The following is a 20,146-nucleotide window of genomic DNA, read 5'->3' as shown; positions in this document are numbered from 1 at the left end:
TCTGCGTACGCCTTATCTCCTGCAACCATATCTATACAGTGGAAACTGTAGTGCATATGTTAGGATCAAAAAGAAGTACCGTTTAAAGTTTAACGCATTGTATTACATTTTAAATTACATGGAAATGAATTTTTGGTTAATGATTTCATTTAGTGAAACAAAGTTTTTAAACTTATTAGGGAAAGTATCATGAAAAAATAATGGTTGTTATTTGTGGAGTAAAATGGTTCAAATGTAAAGTAAAATTTTTGAAATATTTCTAACGATGTGAAAGATGAAATATTTTTAACAGGGATCAACTGTGAATATCAGAAAAATCGGTGATCAAATAAACGTGTAAACAGTCGAAACATGCAGGTACATAATGAAATTATGTCTAAAAGTAGTGTGTATGTGTGAATAAAATAAGTAATTTTTAAAAAATTCTGAGCGAACAAAATTTACTACTATTTACAATTTAGCATTTCAAACCTTTAACGAAATTTTCAAAATGTTTGTACACATTTAGGCACAGATATGAAGTTGAAACGCGTAATATGCTTCGAACTTACATGTTTTGTTATCTGTATTTCACTTTTATATTTCAGAGAATGTGTTATATTTTTGATTTTAATAGAATTATTGTTTAAATCATTTGATCATAAATAATACATGATAATTATAAAATTTTATGTATCTTTTACCACAATTATAAATTAATTTATTACAATCATTAATTAAAATTACAGTTTATAATGTACACATGTTGCATGTTATTAAAATGTACAAAAAATTACTAAAAAAAATATATCATCGGTTATTTTCATTTTTATGATTACATATCTTTTGAAACAATTAAAATACATATTGTCAAATCACAGATATATTTAATAGAGACATTATATTTTCTTCTTATATATCATTGTAAATACATATTTGTATCCTAAATACTTCTTTATATTATGCCTTGTACTATGAAATAATTATTTATTATAAACTAAAGTAAAAGCATAAGAGAAGCGGAATACAAAAGCAGAGCACCGTATATGTGTATGAAAACATATTACTGTATTGTTATTATTTCCTTATTATTATCTCGCGATTTAATCAGTTTTGCACGTAGTATTGCAAAATTTCATTTACAATCTGATTTTTTCCTCAAATGATTTCCTAATTCCAGATGCTACGGTAGCAATATTTCATTCTTATTAAGGATAGGTATTTAGTACGGTGACATTGTGTACATAGATAAGAAAGTCTTCGAAATCGTTTGTACCCTGTTTCGTTCAGTCAAAAACCATCCAGCCGACTGTCATATACTGTATAAAATTTATTAATTATAACCACAGTTCCTCTATCTATCAATTGGAAGAAATTGAAGACTTTCAGCTGGTAAGATCCTTGTTTATGTATTCAACTTTGTCTTGTACCATACTTTCCCACTCGATTGTGTCAATATATAAAATAATTATCTTTCATTCATTCAAAAATATCTTCTGCGATTGTTATCAGTGCACAAAATATGGATACTGTTTTTGTAAACAAGTTTTAGGTATTAGTGGATTCAAGAAATTTTGTCTTTCCTCTTATTTTTTAATTTATATGTATGTGCAATTTTTAGAAAGTTTTGAGTGACGCAGAATTTATGAATATAGTACTATTGCAGTATCATGCTTAAATATATGTAGGCATATACAGGTTGTCCTTGAGAAAGATTACTTAAAGAAACTGAAAAAATAAAATAAAAGCTGTCTTATCGATGTAATATTAAAAATGTAAATCCGATTAAATAAATAGTGTTTAACGAATTATTAAATAGAATTGTGGAGAGGTTAAACAAACACATTCGAAAATATTAAGAGAGATCGTAAAATTCAATGATAAGTAAAAGTGTTAGATGTATCTCAACAGACGTTTGGATCGCTTTTGTGATGATTTCAGTTCTGTAACAACGAAGATAGTAACTATACCGAAAATGTATTATAATATTCATTTAATTATGCCGTTGTGCATATGTGTATAAGATAGCTTTTCCCTCGTTTCATTTAAGAAGAATATCTTTTCCAGGGACGCCTTATATTGTTAGATTCCATTTATAATCCTTAAAAATACTTAATACCGATACTAAGACAGTAATTTTTAACTTATTGTTTTCAACTTAGTTATTTACTTGTTAATTAAAATTGTGTTTGCATATAAAACTGATGAGGATTAAAATGTAAAATTCTAAAAACGTTCCTTTTAAGTTTTAAAGAATTTTGTTGGTTTGTGTTAGAGAAAGATTGAGAGATATTAAAGCAATTCTTAATATGATAGTGAATAATCAAAGCAGTTAATTAACAAATATTTTCTATTATATGTAGATTTGATAAGAATATGACGGTAGTTACGAGTAATGGAACGACCACAATGGATCCAACCTCGACCGTCTTTACCGAGAATGAAAAGAAACTTCAAAGTAACGCTTTGTTAGCCTACAAGGGAGGAGAAGATGACGACGATGATGATGAAATTACGTTAGAAGACTTGGCTCCAGATGGTGGCTGGGGGTGGATGGTAGCTTTTGCTATGATAGTAGTATTTGTTAGTATTTATGTTCAATTAGTATTAAACATAAATTTTGCAATTTTTCTCTTTTGGTTCATCTTTCATCGTTTAATTTCATTTATTGATTCACATTTCTTATAACAATTAAGAAACAATATCGGTATCATTTCGTATGTATAACCATAAAATATATCAGTACACCATTCAGTAAAGTCATTACTTTTGCAAATATTTCGCATTTTATACTTAATATGTATATATATTTTTTATTAGTCAAAAGAATAGCGAAAATACAAAATTATTTAGAGTAGATATATTTCAAAAGTATCTTTTTATTAATAGCCGATTATATTGTTCTTCAATTATTAACAATTCTTTAAATTTTATTTTTGCAATGTCATTAACTGTGTGAATTTTAACTTACGAATAAAATGGCGTTTAGTACTTTGGGACAATAAGGCATTAAAGACGTAATTGTAATTCATATATTAAGATAGTATAGTAAAAATAATGCAGAACAATAATTATTTCATTCGTCAGAAATTTTATCATGACATAAGTATTTCTTATAACATTTAAAAATGATCAAATTGATAGAATATTGTATAAGAGTCATCTTTTTTTCTATGATTACTCTTATAATATGCAATTAATTTTTTCTTTTTTAGATTACAACATTTGGACCAACTACATCATTTGCAATAATATTTGGAGACTTTCTTGAAGCAACTGGTCAAGCTGGCACAACAATGACACTTTTCAATTCTGTTTTTATGATTACATTTTCAATTGCTGGTAAGCAGCCTGTCCCACTTTTTATTCTATCTATCATTGCAATGGAATCGGTAGGTGCAATATACAGGGTGAGTCATGAATATATCCATGTCTCCATACTTCAAGCGGTGAATCTATGCATTAAAATAAGTAAAAAGCATGACCATATATCCCACGTATCTTTAGTTTTCGAGTTGTGGATGATTACAAAAAATCTTTAAAATTTTCCTTCTTTCCTTTTTACAGTAAAAATATTCCTTAACAGCAACTTAACAGAACAGATGAAAAATGGATTTGAGATTCCGTGAATACTCAAGAAGAATACTCAATGTCGTGTAATACTGTATGCCTAGGCACGATTTCTTTAATTATCCATAACTTGAAAACTAAAATATGTAGGACATATGTTCTCAAAACCCTTCTTACTTATTTTTTTGTGTAGATTCACTCCCTGAAATATGGACATGAACAGGACATATATTTATGATTCGCTCTGTATACATGTACATGTATGCATGAATTCTTTTCAAACTGTAAGAGATGTAACATTATTACTCGTCCAATTTGATCACATGTATTTTACGTTTATCTATGTGGAAAGAACATGTCTAGACACCAGGAAGTGAAAATCGTGTCTGTCCGTACAAATAATGTGCCTTGCCTTAATTTACAGCTTTAATACACGCGTTCAATAATAGATATCCATAATATTCATGATTACAGAGACAAATTTTCTATAAAAAAGATTATTTTTTAATATAATACTTCAATAAAATAAAGGAACATAAAGAGATAATTGAATTATGATTATAGTATAATTAAAAGTTTTTCAGTTACTGCAAGATATTAAAATAAAAACATAAAAATAAGGATTTGAAATTTAACGAGAAAAGAAATATATTAAACAATGTGTCTTTCAATAATTGATTTTGAAATATTAAAACAGACGAAATTGGAAATACTAATGGAAAATAACTATTACAAAGCTAATCATATCTACTTTACAATTACATTTTATAGTTAGATATATTTACTTTTTGATATGCTTTGTTACAAAAGAACATAAAAGTGATAAACGTCACTGAATAATTTTAGACTTTATGCTTGGAAATCCTGACGTGTTGATACAATATATTTTTAGACTCACGTGTAATTCTCGTTGTTAGTGATTGAATTGATAATGCCATCTCATGATAATAATAGTTTATATAACGATAATAGTTGATCGAATAATTAATTAAAGAAACATAAAATAGGTACACATTATACAATATTTATTTCCATGATGTTGTAAGTTGTACTTTTTATGGTTACTATTCTTTCTTCCTTCGAATATATAAATTATATTTAACATTAATTTATTCATAATCGATGGTGTCATCATCCTTGTAAATAAAAATAATATTCTCATCAAAATTAAATTAGGATATATAATTTTCAATAATTTCATTATTCACTATATATTATCAAATTGTTTCAAATAAAACGAAATTTGTTTAATAAAACGTGATTGTTTATATTAGAAAATAAATCTGTATTACATTACAAATTATATATCTTTCTGTGTATTTTAGTACTAAGATGTTATGTAGTGTGTAGAGTTACCTAATATAATTATAAGTGCAATTAGATTATCACAAAGACTATCGTGTGTTTCCTACTAAATACTATTAAATACTGAAAACACTACCGATAAGCGTATGACGGCGGCTCACGAATTGTTATGTAAATCTTTTATAGCTTTACGGCTATTAGATAAAAGCGAAATTGTGAAACAATTATAGTTTACGATTTTATGGCAAAATAACAATATAATTTAATAATAAGTATACTACATTTTTGTTTCTATTGCTAATATTTGCATTGGATATGTCATATAATTTATTAATATAATTTATTTACATACGCAACACAATAATTTTGGGTACTTCCAAGTAATAAGTTAAGCAGTCAAAACAATAGACAAGTAATTAATTATTTAATGTTTGCACAAAATAAAAAATTGAAGTTTGAATATATTAATCCAGTAGTTCTTTGCCTTCCTATGAAAGACTTATTAAAATGTTAAAGTTTAAAATAAAATTTTCCTTCAAACTCAATATTTTGAATTATACTGAATAATATTTGCATTGAATAACAAGAAAGGAAGCGAAAAATACGATAAAGCTAAAAAGTGTAAAGGAGTTTAGGAAAACGTATTTTGTTTTCTAATATAGCTCTTACAATGATTCTAGTCTGAAGTGGAACTGATTCTTCAACCAGAGCTCAGAATGCTATGAACTGTTTTGATTGTACTATGGATCTAATTTCTCGTATTGATAACTTCTACATTTAAAACAAATTTTTATTTCATTCATTGTTATCAAAAAACAATGTTGATAAAGAATTCGTGTCGAAGCTATAGACTATTTGCAGAACTGGGATTTCAATACTTAATGGATGAATCAGCAGATTCTAATTATTGCATCCACTTAATCATTTGATTATCTGTAGAATAATTAAACCGGTTGACAACTTTAATGTAATTTACATTTTATTTGAACGTTCTTTATAATACGCTACGATGCCTATCTGTAAATCTGTAAATCACATAAAAGTGATTTAAAGATTTATGAATAAGTATAGTGCTTACGGTGGTGTGATTGTTATATTTGTTGTTAGTGTAGATAGTTAGATAGTGTAGATAGTTAGATAGTGTAGATAGTAGTTAGTATAGTTTTCAATATTTAGAAGTTTTATATACAAAGTTGCAAAACTTTATTAATATGAATATTATTTAACTATTAATATTTATATGTTTGAGAAAGTATTTGATTCCTGGTTAGTTCTTGTTGATTTATTGAAATTACTAGAAAATAGAACTATTTCCTTATTGCAACACCTACTTCAAATTTTATTGAAAAATATAAAATTATTTTAAACAAAAGTATCTCACAATTATGGAAGGAATATATCACGGATTTCAACAGTTAGAAGATAAAATATAATAATTGTAACTTAAATTTCAGGTTTAATGACCAACTCGCTAATAAAGAGATATTCTATGAGGCCAGTGGGGGTATTTGGTGCGGTGCTCTTCTCGTTACCAAATGTCTGTCTGGCTTTCGTTACAAATGTCTACGAAATGGCCTTCTTAAATTTTCTCCAAGGAATGGGTCTTGGTCTTATTGTTACCATTTGCAACACGAACTTCAATGCTTACTTCGTAAAGAAAAGGGCACCAGTACGTAAATGCAGGGCCGCTGGCCGATATAATTGTTAACATACTTATATTCTTAGTTTTTTAGAGAAATTCTTGCTATATAGGTAATGAGCGCGGCCCAAGTTATCGTCGGCTTAGGAGGAATCGCCTATCCTATATGTATTGAAAAAATGATGAGGATGTATGGGTTTCGAGGTAAATTTCTTTCTATATTGATAACATATGTTTATAATATTAATACAATATTAATATTAAACTATATAATTACATATGCCAACATGTCAAGCTGCATTTGCTCGATCATAACAATCATGCAAAATATGAAGCATCACTATTAAAAATGTTGCGCTCACTGCAACAAACACAGCTGTCTAAATCTGTCTTATTTTGCTCATTAAACATTTTTGGTTTTTAGGTTTAATCGTGGTATAAATTAATTGAGGGAGATTCTGCCATTCAAAATAAGACAAAAATCAAGAACAACACAATTGCATTGGAGGTTTCATTTTCAAGAAACATTCATTCGAAAATGTTAGAATTTATTCGCTATCGATATTTAAATACTTTATTTTCTAAATAATATAATAGTTAACTAATACTATAGTACTCTATTAATTCGTCCTTGGAATCTGAAAATGAGCATAATGACTTTTAAATTGCTTTAATCTGTATAAACGAATTGATCAATGAGCCATATGTATCCCCGATGCTGGTACACATCAAGATACAGAATGTTTCACATTTTAACAACAGAAACGATTTGTCGCACTTACAATATAATCGAATGACACATTGTAACTTTAGCCACACTTTCTCCTCCTCAGTCTACAATTCTTCAACCATTCGACCAGTTTATAAATCCACAACTCATACATTTCCAAATAGAAAATTCGCCACTTAATCGACCAGTAGATTTTCATATGCCGCTACATCAAGCATTATCTGGGGTTTGAGAATTCTTGATCGCAGCTATAACAGAAAGTTTCGACATATTGAGATTTTGAGTATTTGATCGCTAACCTTTACTGTGTTATAGGAACAGCATTGATGACGGGTGCCATGAGTTTGAACTGCATCGTCGGTATGACAATGATGCACCCTGTCGAATGGCATGCGAAGAAACCGGAAGAAGTTCGCGCGGAAAAGATGCGCGAGAGAGAAGAACGGAAGTTGCGCGGTATAGTATTCTCAAATCGTCGTTACAGTGAAGTTATACGAACTCCTGCAAAAACCAGATGGAGCAGCTTAACGAGTCTCAAGGGCGAAAGCGGAAAACAGGTTCCGCTTTTAATTGAAACATTGAAAGTAAATTTTATACGTTGTTCTGATATTGTTACTTTGAAGGAAGAAATACGTATTAAGAAAGACATATGAGAGAAAGCAGTTGTCTTAAAAAGTTTTTTTCATACAACTATGGAGAAGGCAGATATTTAAACGATTGTATTCTACTGGGACACCCTGTGTAATATCGTGAATATTATGTTTAAAAAATTGAAATGTATTGAACGAAAATTAAAGTTCCCAAAGTATTCTTTTGTTGTCCTGGAAAAATGCAGATATGGAAACGAGTCATTTCTATTATAAGTTTTTCAACTATTTAAGTACATTAGAACAATTATTTTTAATAAAGGTCTCAATTTCATACTTTATTTATTAAATTTACATATTCTGTTAAATACAGTCACCCGCAAAAAGGGTAGCTTCGATATCGGAGTTAGAGGGCAGAATATGCAACCGAATAAGATCTGGATCAATGCGCGAGTTGCTAACACGACGACTATCGACCTTGTCATCATCAAGTTTAGTGAATTTGGTGACAGGTATTGGCAGTTTCGGAGACACTAGGCAACACCATCCTGAGAAAACTAAAGAAAAACGAACAGAGAAAGGAATTCAAGTTTCTATGCAGGAAGAAAAGGATATCGGTAAAGGTCAATTAGAGTACGTGAATTATTCTTACATACTTTTCTTTATTGTTAGCCTTTAAACACTCTGCAACATCTCTTGCATTTGTTAATTATGAAAATCATAATGGTGTAAGTTAAGTTTTTAGAAATTTGAATTTATTCATACATTTCAATTTTCGAAACTACTATACATTTCGTTTTAGAATTAAGTTTTATAATTAAGTAACTATGTTCTCAGTCGTAATGATCCCATGATTTAAGAAAATATCATGAATTTTTTGCAGTAACATATGCAGAATATTATTTTATAGAAACGAGCAATGAACTGACTTACACCATTATCATTCTCAACTCTCTATTCCTTTCTAATTTCTTTATAATAACTCAATTACTGAATATGACTTTCCATATTTTATTAAATTTCTTATAATATCTAATTTATTTAAAAAATATCGAAGATCAATAAGAAAATTTTTAACATTGTAGAGAAATATTGGGTGAACTTTTGGAAATCTCACTTTTAAAAAATTGTGGTTTCCTAAACATTTGTCTGGGCACTAGTTTCGTTATGTCGAGCGATTTCACGTTTACTTATCTTTTGCCACTGATGATAACTAATAATGGTTACACGAAGAGCCAAGCAGCCCAAGCGATTACTATCTCCGCAACCGCGGAATTGGTATCCAAGATTTTACTCACAATTTTCATCTTGTTGGTAAAAGTCAAAGCGAAGTACATGTTCTTCGTCGCTATGATCTGCATGGCGTTCGCAAAAGTTGGTCAGTAAATTATATGCATTAAATTTTAATATAATACAACAATTACATATTGTAAATCACAAAAGGACCAATTATAAAGTTGCTGCAAGAAAGTGTTTCGAAATTTTGAAAGTAAATCATATTTGCTAAATCTTAGTAAACATAGATTGGAAATTTACTACATATTCTCAAAATTATAAAGAATTTTTTGTTTCGGTTCAAGCTATTATCGCGTTGCATAAAAACATGTATACCTCTAAAAGTCTGAATTTATTTTTCAGGATACTTGTTGTACAATGATACCTTGATCGGTACATTTGTGATGATAACAGTTATAGGAATGGTTAGATCATGGTTATTGGTTCCTCAGCCATTGGCCATTATAGAAGATATCAGTATTGATAAATTTGCTTCAGCATACGGAATTGCTGGCGCTATTAACGGAGTGATCTCTATATTATTTGGTCCAATTGTTGGTAAGTAAAATTACCATAATCTGCTGAAAACAATATCTTAAAAATGAATGGTAACTTTAGTTACACTACTTTGTTGCGATTTCCGACGTTCTTACGTCTCAGTTTCGTTTCCGCTTCAGTCGAGAGGAAGACTTTTAATGTTTTAAAAAGATCTTTAACGTAAAATTGAAACGCGCGATAACGTTTCTTTTCTATTTCCCTCAAACTTAAAAAATTTTCTAGTAATAGAAAAATACGATTCGGTCGTAAAAATAAAAATATTGTAAATACAAATGTTTTATCACTATTAATCACTTTTACTCAAAATCAATGTTTTACTCAAATATTAATGACGAACGAAATGTAAAAAGCATATGTATTTACTATAAGGAGATGAAAGCGAATTTTGAAATATAAATGATCTCTTTCAGGATTCCTGAAAGACTGGACCAACAGTTTCGTAGTCTGCCAGCTTGCCCTTATATTAATGAACGTCCTGTTCGTTATTCCATGGGCAGTACAGTTCCTTTCAGTAGATCTACCAAAGAGGAGGAAGGAACGGATGGATAAAATTGCTGCCCAAACTTCCGGTTCCTTTTCTACAGATTGATGCAAAAGGAGAGAGAGAGAGGGAGAAAGGCCTTGTGTGTAACACACGTCTTTACTATTTGATAGTAGAAACTCTTTTGTACAAAAATAAATTTAGATATTTTTTTACGGCAATTAAAAATATTTTTTTACAAAATGTATTTGTTCGTAAAATGGAAATTGTTGTGAATTGGGAGTTACTACTCATAGCGCTAATTATTGCAGTGTGAGATACAATGTACAGATCTTTACAACGATATGTAGTCATTTATATTTTTCAGATCATACATATCAGTTAAACTTTTCACATATCCTATCGTAAAATGCTTTACGAACAATCGGGAAAACCACAAATTTCAATTAATTTAAATTTGTTAAGTATAAGCCATAATATCATATCGGGTGTACATAGACAAATCTTGTATCCAATTCTAAGTCTGTCGCGAATGACACTAAAACGAATATTTTATATTCAAGTTGTTGTACTTATCGTGACAATTATTATTAAATGTAAAAATAAGAAATAAATGAAGAGAACATTGTATAATAATCTTTGTGTATGACTTTTAAAAACAATTTGTTTTTAATTTTTTTAATTATATATTAATTCATAATTTGTTAAATTCGATTAAATGTGGTTCATGAAAAATAATAAGAAAAATTGGAGGATAATATATGATATATATATAATAATATATCTTATATAGCATATATGTAAGTATATATATATATATAGCGATAGTCACTATAAAAAACGAAAGATGAATTTAGAATGTGGTATTTAATGACAGTTACTTCTTTATTTAATATTACACATATTTTTATACAGTTTTGTATAATATTGTTCACGTCTACAGGGACAACAGGTAATTTGATAACATGGTCAGTAGATGATGATTGCCAGTATAAGATTAAAATAACCGTGAACCGGTAGTTCCTTAAAATGAATTTTTATTACTTTAATATTTTATTATCTCGGAATTGTATTTCTATGCAACATGCTATAAATAGGTCCTTTTTAAGTATTCTACGTCTTTTCAAGAGTTCAAAAAACAAAAAATGTTATGCAAAGTTTTATTACTAAACCTAGATATAATTTTAACACTTGTGCCATTTATAGTATATGCAATCATTGTATATAAATATAATTTATTCACACATATAAGAAGCCCTGAATGCTTTTCTTATAATATACCTATACATATCTATATATACCTAATATAATGTTTACTTATATCATAATGTGTGCACACATTACGATATAAGTGCATCACAAAAATGTGTGCAGATATTTTGAACATGTTATTACTATTAACATTAATAATGTAGTACGAATCATCTATGAGAACTTCATTTAAACAAGAACCTCCTGATTGCTTTTGTTTCGTGGCTCGATTTTTATTCAGAAGCCGTCTACTCTTTTGAGAATAATGTCAACCTTCAGCCGGAAGCCCTTTTCTGTGAGATCCGACAGGATCTTGTAGTTCCGCAGGATCGTCGACAATAAAACCTTTAACTTCAATATCGCGTACTTCCTTCCCACGCATCACCTAAAAAAAAAAAACGCAATATAATAACATAAGACACGATCACATTTATAAAAAGCGGAAATGAAACCTCGCAGAGGTTTGTTTTACTCAATAAGTATCATAACAAGTGTCATATTTTGAGTATTTTATATACCTTTGCGTATTACATGCATTCTGTACATTTTTATAGCTTTAAATTTTCCATAAATGCATAAATATTCACAGTCTACTTCTGACATATGAAACGTTTTCTTTAATTAACACTTTACCAACCGCTAGCGATTCAACAGCATACGCACATCCGACCGGCATCTCAGGCGCAGATTCTCACTGGCGCCGGCTTTGTTTCGGTTTAGACTCTCCAATACCATTCTTTTCGTTCATCGCGAACGATAAATTTTTCAAATTGGTATAAAACTGTGGGAGCTTACAAAGCAACGCAATCGACGCAACTGAGTAAGGTACCTTAGTACTAAATAACAAATTATTGCTCAAACAATGAGAAAGATTGTCAGCGACAAAAAGCCGATTAATAGGCTATCGGTTGGTGAACGTCGGCGACAAAAACCGATTAATAGGCTATCGGTCGGTAAAGTGTTAACATAAATACGTTATCGCTTTCCATCAAAGTAAATTTATTAATGGAAGTTAGTATCTGTACATCTTTTACTTTTATTATATTTTTATTATTTCTGTTGTTTTTATCATTATATATTTTCGGAAAACATCGTTGTTTTGAATTTTATAAAACTTTTGCAGCTTTTAAGGTTGGTAATACTAGATGAAAATTTAGAAAATCACCGACAAATAATATTGTCATTAAGCGCAGAAATAGATCAGATTAGAGTCATGTGAGTTTCGATAGGTATATAAAAATGTGCGGTCAGTGAGTGATAGGTTGTTCCTATTTTATTCATTTCTAGAGACTGATGTTTATTATTCAATAACATTACTTCGTATAAATTTTAGAAGAAATATTTATATGCATAACCCAATATCGATACTTCGTTATAAAAGGAACGGTATGACTGAAACGAATGAAACAGGAACAACTTAGCGCGACGGTGGCCGTATGAATTTATCATTATCTACAATGTATCCACTATAAATCTCCCATGTTCGCTATTCAACTATTTCGTCGGACTTTGTCAGGCAATGGTACGTAATGCTGACATTATATGGACAAAGGCAACTTTGTATACATACTTTAATTACTTAATTCACATTATGCCTATACAATTATATAAAATATAAGGATAAGAATAATGATAAACATAACGATAAGATTAATGAATTGATGCGAAAATGAAGAAAAGAAATACCTTGGCCCTGCGCTAAAAGGAATGAACGAGCAATAATGTCTGTTCTGCATTTCTTCCGGCAAAAAGTTATCAGGATCAAACACATCAGGGTTTGGATAGAATTCCTTCAATCGGTGAACTCTAGAATCAAAATCGTACAACCTTTTGGTAATAAATAATTCCGTCACTGTAAAAGAATCGTAAGATACATCAAATGAATTCTATTTAATACGGTTTTAACCAATAAACTATCGATAATACAGAGTCGAACTTTAAACAATATTTTAACTAGCAATCATTGATACTGAGAATTTTGATAGAATTAATTTTTACAAAGACATTCGAGTAACCTGAATAAATATTATACATTTTCAGGCAATGTTAATTCATTGACAGAATTGTTCGTGGGACAAAACCTGTTCATTTGTAACGGATTTAATTATGAATGATTTTTGATAGAAGAAGGCGTAATATTTTCCAAAAAACTAATTTCTGTACAAATTTCATAAACTATCAGCAACCAATATCCAAGTGGTATCTCTCATATTAAAAATGTAGTCGATTATATTATTTACATTAATATCATTTATATAAATTAAAATTGCAAAGTAATTAATCTGTACGTTTTAATATTTTTAATCTGATTTTAAACCAATGGGGACATTTCGAAAAATTATTTTAAGTGATAATAGAAATATGCCAGTTTATAATAATATCTATTTTGCAATAATGAAGAGTATAGTAAAATAATTATTATTTAATGTTTATTAATTCTGGAAATGTGGCAGCAAGATTTTAACTTCTAGTTGTATGTATTGTGTATTATGGAAAAATAAATAACAAATAATATTCGTTTGTTAGATAAAATACAAAACTGACCTATTTTGACGTGGTTGTTAAGATGTCTTGCAATGGCGGGAACTGGTGGCAAAAGTCTTAATGTTTCGTAAATTACTCTTTCGAGATATTTCATTTCTAGAGTATCTTGGAAGGTGCAAGGCCTATTTGATTCCCCGAAAATCTCGTTTAGTTCTTCGAATACTCGTTCCTGTAATAATTATTGTATTTTACAGATAATAAAAATACAGAAAATATTAAGCTTTACAAGATAGATAATTAAATGAAATATAATAAATGAAAGATTAATAGTTTGCTCTTATAACCTATTTTCATATAAAATAAATTATTTGAAATTAGTAACGATGATTGTTAAAAGCAATAAAAGAAGAACTTGTTGTAAAAAGCAATACATTCTTATTAAAATAAGCGAAGATATATATTAACAATTAATCATATATGTTTTACACGATTGAATAATATTTAATACGTTTAACAATTTTTAATTACAACTGAAATAGTTTACTAAGTAATCATCAATTAAATCAAAAATTAAATTAGTAATTTAGTCCTTTAGCAACAAATAAAGTTTTAATTAAATTGTAATTGATAATTAATGTTTTTAATCAGCGTCAAGTTAATTACCAGTATCTGTAATTATCGATTAGTTTCATGAACTGATTAACTCAACTGCAATTTTTCTTACGATCTGTACGATCGTCTAATGGTAGGTTTAAAATAAAACTATAGATGATCTGAGAAAGACAAATAGATTCATGTCCATAAAAAACTAAATTCATCAAGATATCCCTTACTTGAAAACTTCAAGTTATATTGTAATCGATCAACATCAACTTAGGACTTAGAGGAATGATAAAACATTAACCTTCAATTATTACACAGATAATCGATGTAACCTTTTTCACCGAGAGGAAATTTTTGTGCGAGAATGGGAGATCCAGTACATGGGAAAACTTTATTTCTCAGAATGTGTGGCATGTGTCATACGTGTAATAAAAACGAGCGACATAAGATAGGTCCTAACCTTTTTGGAATATTTGGCAAAACATGTGGCAGTATGTATATATTATCTTTGTATATTAATTAATTTTTACACTGAAATACGAAAAAATATGTTTTGTGTATGTTATATGTATATTACGTACATATAGGATACGAGTAAATATACATATGATTTATGTAGGGACATATACAAAACAATCATATATAATATATGAATGGTAACTAAATACTATTTTCGTTTCGTATTTAACATTATATATAAGTACAATATAAGAAACTATGTCTTCAATCTATATTCCAAACATACCGACGTAATATTTAATTTCATATGATAATTTTACTTATAAATATCATTTATTCAAATTCCATTCTCACAATACACTATCCCATTTTTATTAACTTTTATTTCTAAAATATACATTTAACTTAATATAACCATATGTGGATCATGAATATACAAATGTTACTATGCTACACATATATGTTTCTCTTAGTTTCCAATTAAATTAAATTAAGAAAATAGGAGTATCTTCCATCTTTCTCATTATGAAAAAATTCTTTCCTATTTGTTTTTTCGTTATCTTCGTATACCTAAATTATATCGACACACACATTCAGACGATAGGTACATTTATTAATACATATGTCATAAATAATAAAATGTTTGTTTAACAAAATGTAAAAAAATACCTAAGAGAGCAAAAAACCTCCTTTTATTTAATTTATCGCTTTATAAGTATCATATTTGCTAAAAGTTCATGTAAAATCATTTATAAAAAATTATAAATTTAGCTGTACCTGGATTTAAATCTACCGAAGCGATGAAGAAAAAAGGTGTTGTATGGGACGAGAACACTTTAAACGAATATTTACAATTTCCGAAGCAATTTATCCCTGGCACGAAAATGATGTTCAATGGTATTAAAAAAGCGGAAGATCGTAGAGATATAATCGCTTTCTTAGCAACGTTGAAATGAAAATTCGAAAAATTGCATCTACTTATGTGAAATATTTTGTACAGTGACCAAAATAAGGTATTCTTAGCGTTAGTTCGATGAAAATAAACAAATAAAATAAATAATAAATTAACAAAATTAGAAAAAAATGACTCGTTAGATTTGTTGCCCATATTTTAATGCACCATATTTTAATACTCTACTCACCTGGATGTTTTGATGAATTCCAAGCACGCAAAGAACGAAGCTAGAACCTGCAGCGGTAGTGTCATGACCCTAAAATGTATGTAACGTCCTTTCATTATACGAAAAAAGCATTTTTATATTTATTTTCTGTTTTATTCGAAAGAAATTTTTTGATAAAAGGAGATTATGTAACATCTAAAAATTTATAAGCTTCTATTTTTAAAACAAAAAGCTATAACTTTGTACTAAACATTGTAAAATAGTGTCATTTTCAATTTAAAATGTTTTTTCTGCATAAAATTTATAGAATAAATTTAGTTTAAACATTTTCTTATGACATATTACATACGAAGTATAAAAGATTAATTATTTACATGATTTTCCGGACAATTGAAAGTAACATACAATCGAAAGCATGTTTCGAATTCACTTAGCTTAGTTTAGCATAAAATTAAGCGACGTGGTTTTCTATATATATTATAAATAAATAATTATCAATTGAACTGCTTTACATATGAAACTTTCGTTAAACCGTAGTTTATTTAAATATATATACTTTATTTTAAGAACTTTTGGAAGGAATGTAGGATTACTTCTATTACCTCAAACATTATAGTATCTACTTCTTTTCGAATTTCTTGATCGGTCAGTTTCGCACCATTTCTTGAAAGCTCCAATAAAAGATCCAGGAGAGCAAATCTTTTCTTTTCACCAATATCATTTTCATCGATATCGTCTAAATCATCTCTAACATAATGCATTTTTGGAAGATTTTTATACTTTTCATTTACATTTGCGCCATCCTTCTGCAACACGTTTATTTCTTTTTATTTCGTTTGTTTACTTTTAATGTTTAAATAAGACGTGAATACAGATGTGCGAAACAAAGATTAATTTCAACAAATTGAGCTATAGTTTGTTATATTTTAAAAGGTGAAAAATCAAAAAAATGCTAATCTTGAAAGGTATAGTCATTTTTAACTATTACATTACGTGTAAGTAAGTAATATGCTATACATACACGTATACACGTACCTTAAAATGAAAAGACGATTATAACAATAACCGCTAGACCGTTGATGTGGAAACAAGTACTTCCGGAAATGACGTAGCAACTTGCCGATCACCCCCTACATGGTACGTGTCCGGAAATCGACCCTGTAAGATAATAAAAAAACAACGAGGAGGGTTGTATAGATAGAAAAGGTACGAAATAGGGGGGCGAGAAGAAGGAACTTTCCCTCGTCGAGTTCGGTTAAGCGGGACCAATTTCACGAAATTACAAAATTATCGATGGACGCCAAATCAACCACCCTTTATTACTACTACCGGCGCTACTTCCTGACCAACCGAATTGTTCACAACCAGGCGACTGACACGCCTCGATGAAAATACGTTTGTAACCCATCAAATGCACAATATATTCTTTGAAATTATTTTTTCAAAATAAAAATAAATACGATGTGGGTTGCAAATAAACGATGTCGATTAGAAATAAAAATTATAGAATTATTGTATTGTATTCATACTCGTATAATCTAGTCATACGATATTTGTTACATTAATTAAATAGTATTGTTTACAAATATTTAGATACTTTGGTTGAATTGTAGCAATAACACACCAATGGAGTTAGAATATATAGAATAATAACATACCAATGATATAATCGATTATCACGTATTACGGATTTAAATTATGTATCAAAAAAGCTTGTTAATAGTATAGTATAGTATAGTAATAGTAATAATAAATAATAATGAAACATGTAAACAACCTTATAAGATTAACTATCGGCAGATGTTAATTTTTTTATTACATGTGTATTCATTTGTAAAAATTAATTTTATCACGTCATAATAGTCGACTATGCATATCTATGTATCTATAGAAAATAATCGCTTTTTTTTATTATTATACATTTATGTAAATTTGTAAAATTATGGTTATTAGATACAGAATATCATTAAATACTTCTATATATATATACGAAAATTAAAAATATTTGATGATTAGAGATATGTCTATAGTAACATAAAATTCAGACATTTTTAATCTTATTCTGTCATTATATCTAAACACCTTTCAATTAATATTCGATATCATAACCGATACTTTTAGGAAAGTTACACAAATTATATTTTTACTAAAATCTATATTTAAAAAATATAATAAATAAAAGATACGAAAGACATAAAGAGATCATTTAAAGGAAAATGTCAGTAATGTAAATAAAAATAAAATTTTATGTACATGTATAAATATATAAACGTGAGTCATTTATTTTAATTGCAGGTGAACAATATTTATTATTCAACGCGGACATAATCGGCAAATACTGTATTTGAATTTCAGTTTGAATGTAAACGTATTGAAACTATAATGAATACCAGACGTCATATGTTTCTATCACATATGTCATTTATGTCACATATATCATTTATAATGAAAAATAATTTCTTTTCCTCTTTTGCGGTATACATACATATGTATGTGTTATAAAATGTTCCGGTTAATGTTTGGTTAGTTTAGTTAGTTTTCTTATGAAAAAACGATACTTTACAAATGTCGTGAATAAAAGTACTATTTGTGTTGGTTAGTGCATCTTCTAGAAATTATCATCTTATAATCTTGAAAATGATATTTGCAGAATTTTGTATTTGAGTTTCCATTGTAACGCGAATAAAAAATGAAATAAATTAAAAAAGAGAAATAACAAAGTGTTTCTATACTATATGATATATGAATGGATTAAGAATAGAGAGAATTGAAAATATTTATGATACTTACACATATATCCACATGTATAGGTATTAAACACCAATCAATATCGGTAATTATTCTCAAAATTTTAGAATTATAGTTCTTATCTGCCTAACAGGTAATAATAAGATTGGAAATTATTGCTTAATAATGAAATGTACGAGATTCTATTTACTATAAAATCTGATTTATAAATTCTAAGGAAAGAGAGTATAAATAAATTCTTTCATTACGTTGAAGATTAATTAAACAAACAACATTATTATAATCGTACGAACTTTAACGAATCTTCCACGATCATTTATGAAGGTATAATAAATAAATAACAATCGAATTGTATAAATAATAAAATGTATTTTAAATATTTCATAAAAACTGTTACAGGAGATACAAATTAAAAAATCCTTACAGTACGGGACTGGGAATTTAATATAAATGTTTATAGCGAGTAGCTGAGTTTCGAACGATAAAAATGCGAGGAAGATACCGATTACTTGAAATTAGACTACGAATTTAACATGTATGGTCAGATGATCAATCACCCAAGATCGTGAACGTGATCAAATGTGTTCTGGGAATATTTACATAGATTGGGCTGAGTGACAGTGGTAGTAAAATAGAAAAAGTGCAAGTTTCAGTATATATTGTGTGGAAAATATGGAATTTTTCTGTTTTAAAAATTCTTTCCTTGCTCCACTGTCCTACAGGTCCAACATCAGAGGGATACATACACTTTACATTATAATTTTTCTAATACACGCAATGAAGTGAAAATACGCCACTCAGTACAGAATATTTCGCTCATAATAATAAGAAAAAATTACACGCAGGACAGTCGTTGACTGGAATTGAGAGCAAAAATCTTTTTGTATTGTCAAATCTCATTGTATAAGAATTATTCTATTATAATATCTTTACATTTTTATATGAATTTATGCGTGGAACTAACTCAACCGAAAATCCCAGCTTTTCGTCATATCGAAGACAGCTTACCAGTAAAATTCCTACCACTGTAGTTATATTTAAGGCACTTGTATTTACAAAGATTTTTTTATCGTATCGTACGAACGCAAAATAATTTAAGACTTCTGTGCAAACTTCCTCCCTTCTATATAATTGGACGTACATACTGTGCGTTTTATAATTAAGTTGGGAGAAATTGCTACATCGTTATTAACTTAAGTTCGCATTTGATTAAATTAATAGAAATAAACAAGTACTTTAGGCTAATGCAGAATTTACAACAAATCGATATTTTTCATCATAGTGAAAAATGTGCCAATGAAATACATACATATAGTATACAAAAAAAAAAGTTTATGATACACAGTGAATTACAAA

At 28.5% G+C, this 20,146-nt stretch overlaps 2 protein-coding genes and 1 pseudogene across 2 annotated transcripts; 2 read left to right on the top strand and 1 right to left on the bottom strand.

Annotated features, from left to right (window-relative positions):
- The first annotated feature begins 1,164 nt into the window (after positions 1-1,164).
- Positions 1,165-10,793, top strand: LOC138179941 (monocarboxylate transporter 9). Its single transcript, XM_069113219.1, has 10 exons — positions 1,165-1,371; positions 2,343-2,562; positions 3,195-3,321; positions 6,309-6,523; positions 6,607-6,697; positions 7,539-7,807; positions 8,184-8,443; positions 8,896-9,188; positions 9,449-9,643; positions 10,054-10,793. Exons 2-10 carry the CDS (start codon positions 2,356-2,358, stop codon positions 10,230-10,232), a joined length of 1,836 nt encoding a protein of 611 aa, XP_068969320.1. The 5' UTR covers positions 1,165-1,371; positions 2,343-2,355; the 3' UTR covers positions 10,233-10,793.
- Positions 10,794-11,612: 819 nt separating this feature from the next.
- Positions 11,613-16,803, bottom strand: LOC138179584 (cytochrome P450 4g15-like; annotated as a pseudogene).
- On the top strand, positions 14,827-15,877 carry LOC138179585 (cytochrome c iso-1/iso-2). The gene is made up of 3 exons (XM_069112516.1): positions 14,827-14,957; positions 15,656-15,660; positions 15,693-15,877. Exons 1-3 carry the CDS (start codon positions 14,827-14,829, stop codon positions 15,875-15,877), a joined length of 321 nt encoding a protein of 106 aa, XP_068968617.1.
- Positions 16,804-20,146: the final 3,343 nt, after the last annotated feature.

Source organism: Bombus flavifrons, chromosome 5 (genome assembly GCF_040668555.2).
Source record: "Bombus flavifrons isolate JBK064 chromosome 5, iyBomFlav1_principal, whole genome shotgun sequence".
Lineage (NCBI taxonomy): Eukaryota > Metazoa > Arthropoda > Insecta > Hymenoptera > Apidae > Bombus > Bombus flavifrons.
This window is presented reverse-complemented; position numbering and strand designations above follow the sequence as displayed.

Coding starts and splice junctions, on each gene's coding strand:
- LOC138179941 (XM_069113219.1), top strand. CDS start 2,356: ATGACGGTAGTTACGAGTAATGGAACGACCACAATGGATCCAACCTCG. Junction 8,444..8,895: donor ATCGGTAAAGGTCAATTAGA/GTACGTGAATTA, acceptor TTAACATTGTAG/AGAAATATTGGGTGAACTTT. Junction 9,644..10,053: donor ATTATTTGGTCCAATTGTTG/GTAAGTAAAATT, acceptor GATCTCTTTCAG/GATTCCTGAAAGACTGGACC.
- LOC138179585 (XM_069112516.1), top strand. CDS start 14,827: ATGGGAGATCCAGTACATGGGAAAACTTTATTTCTCAGAATGTGTGGC.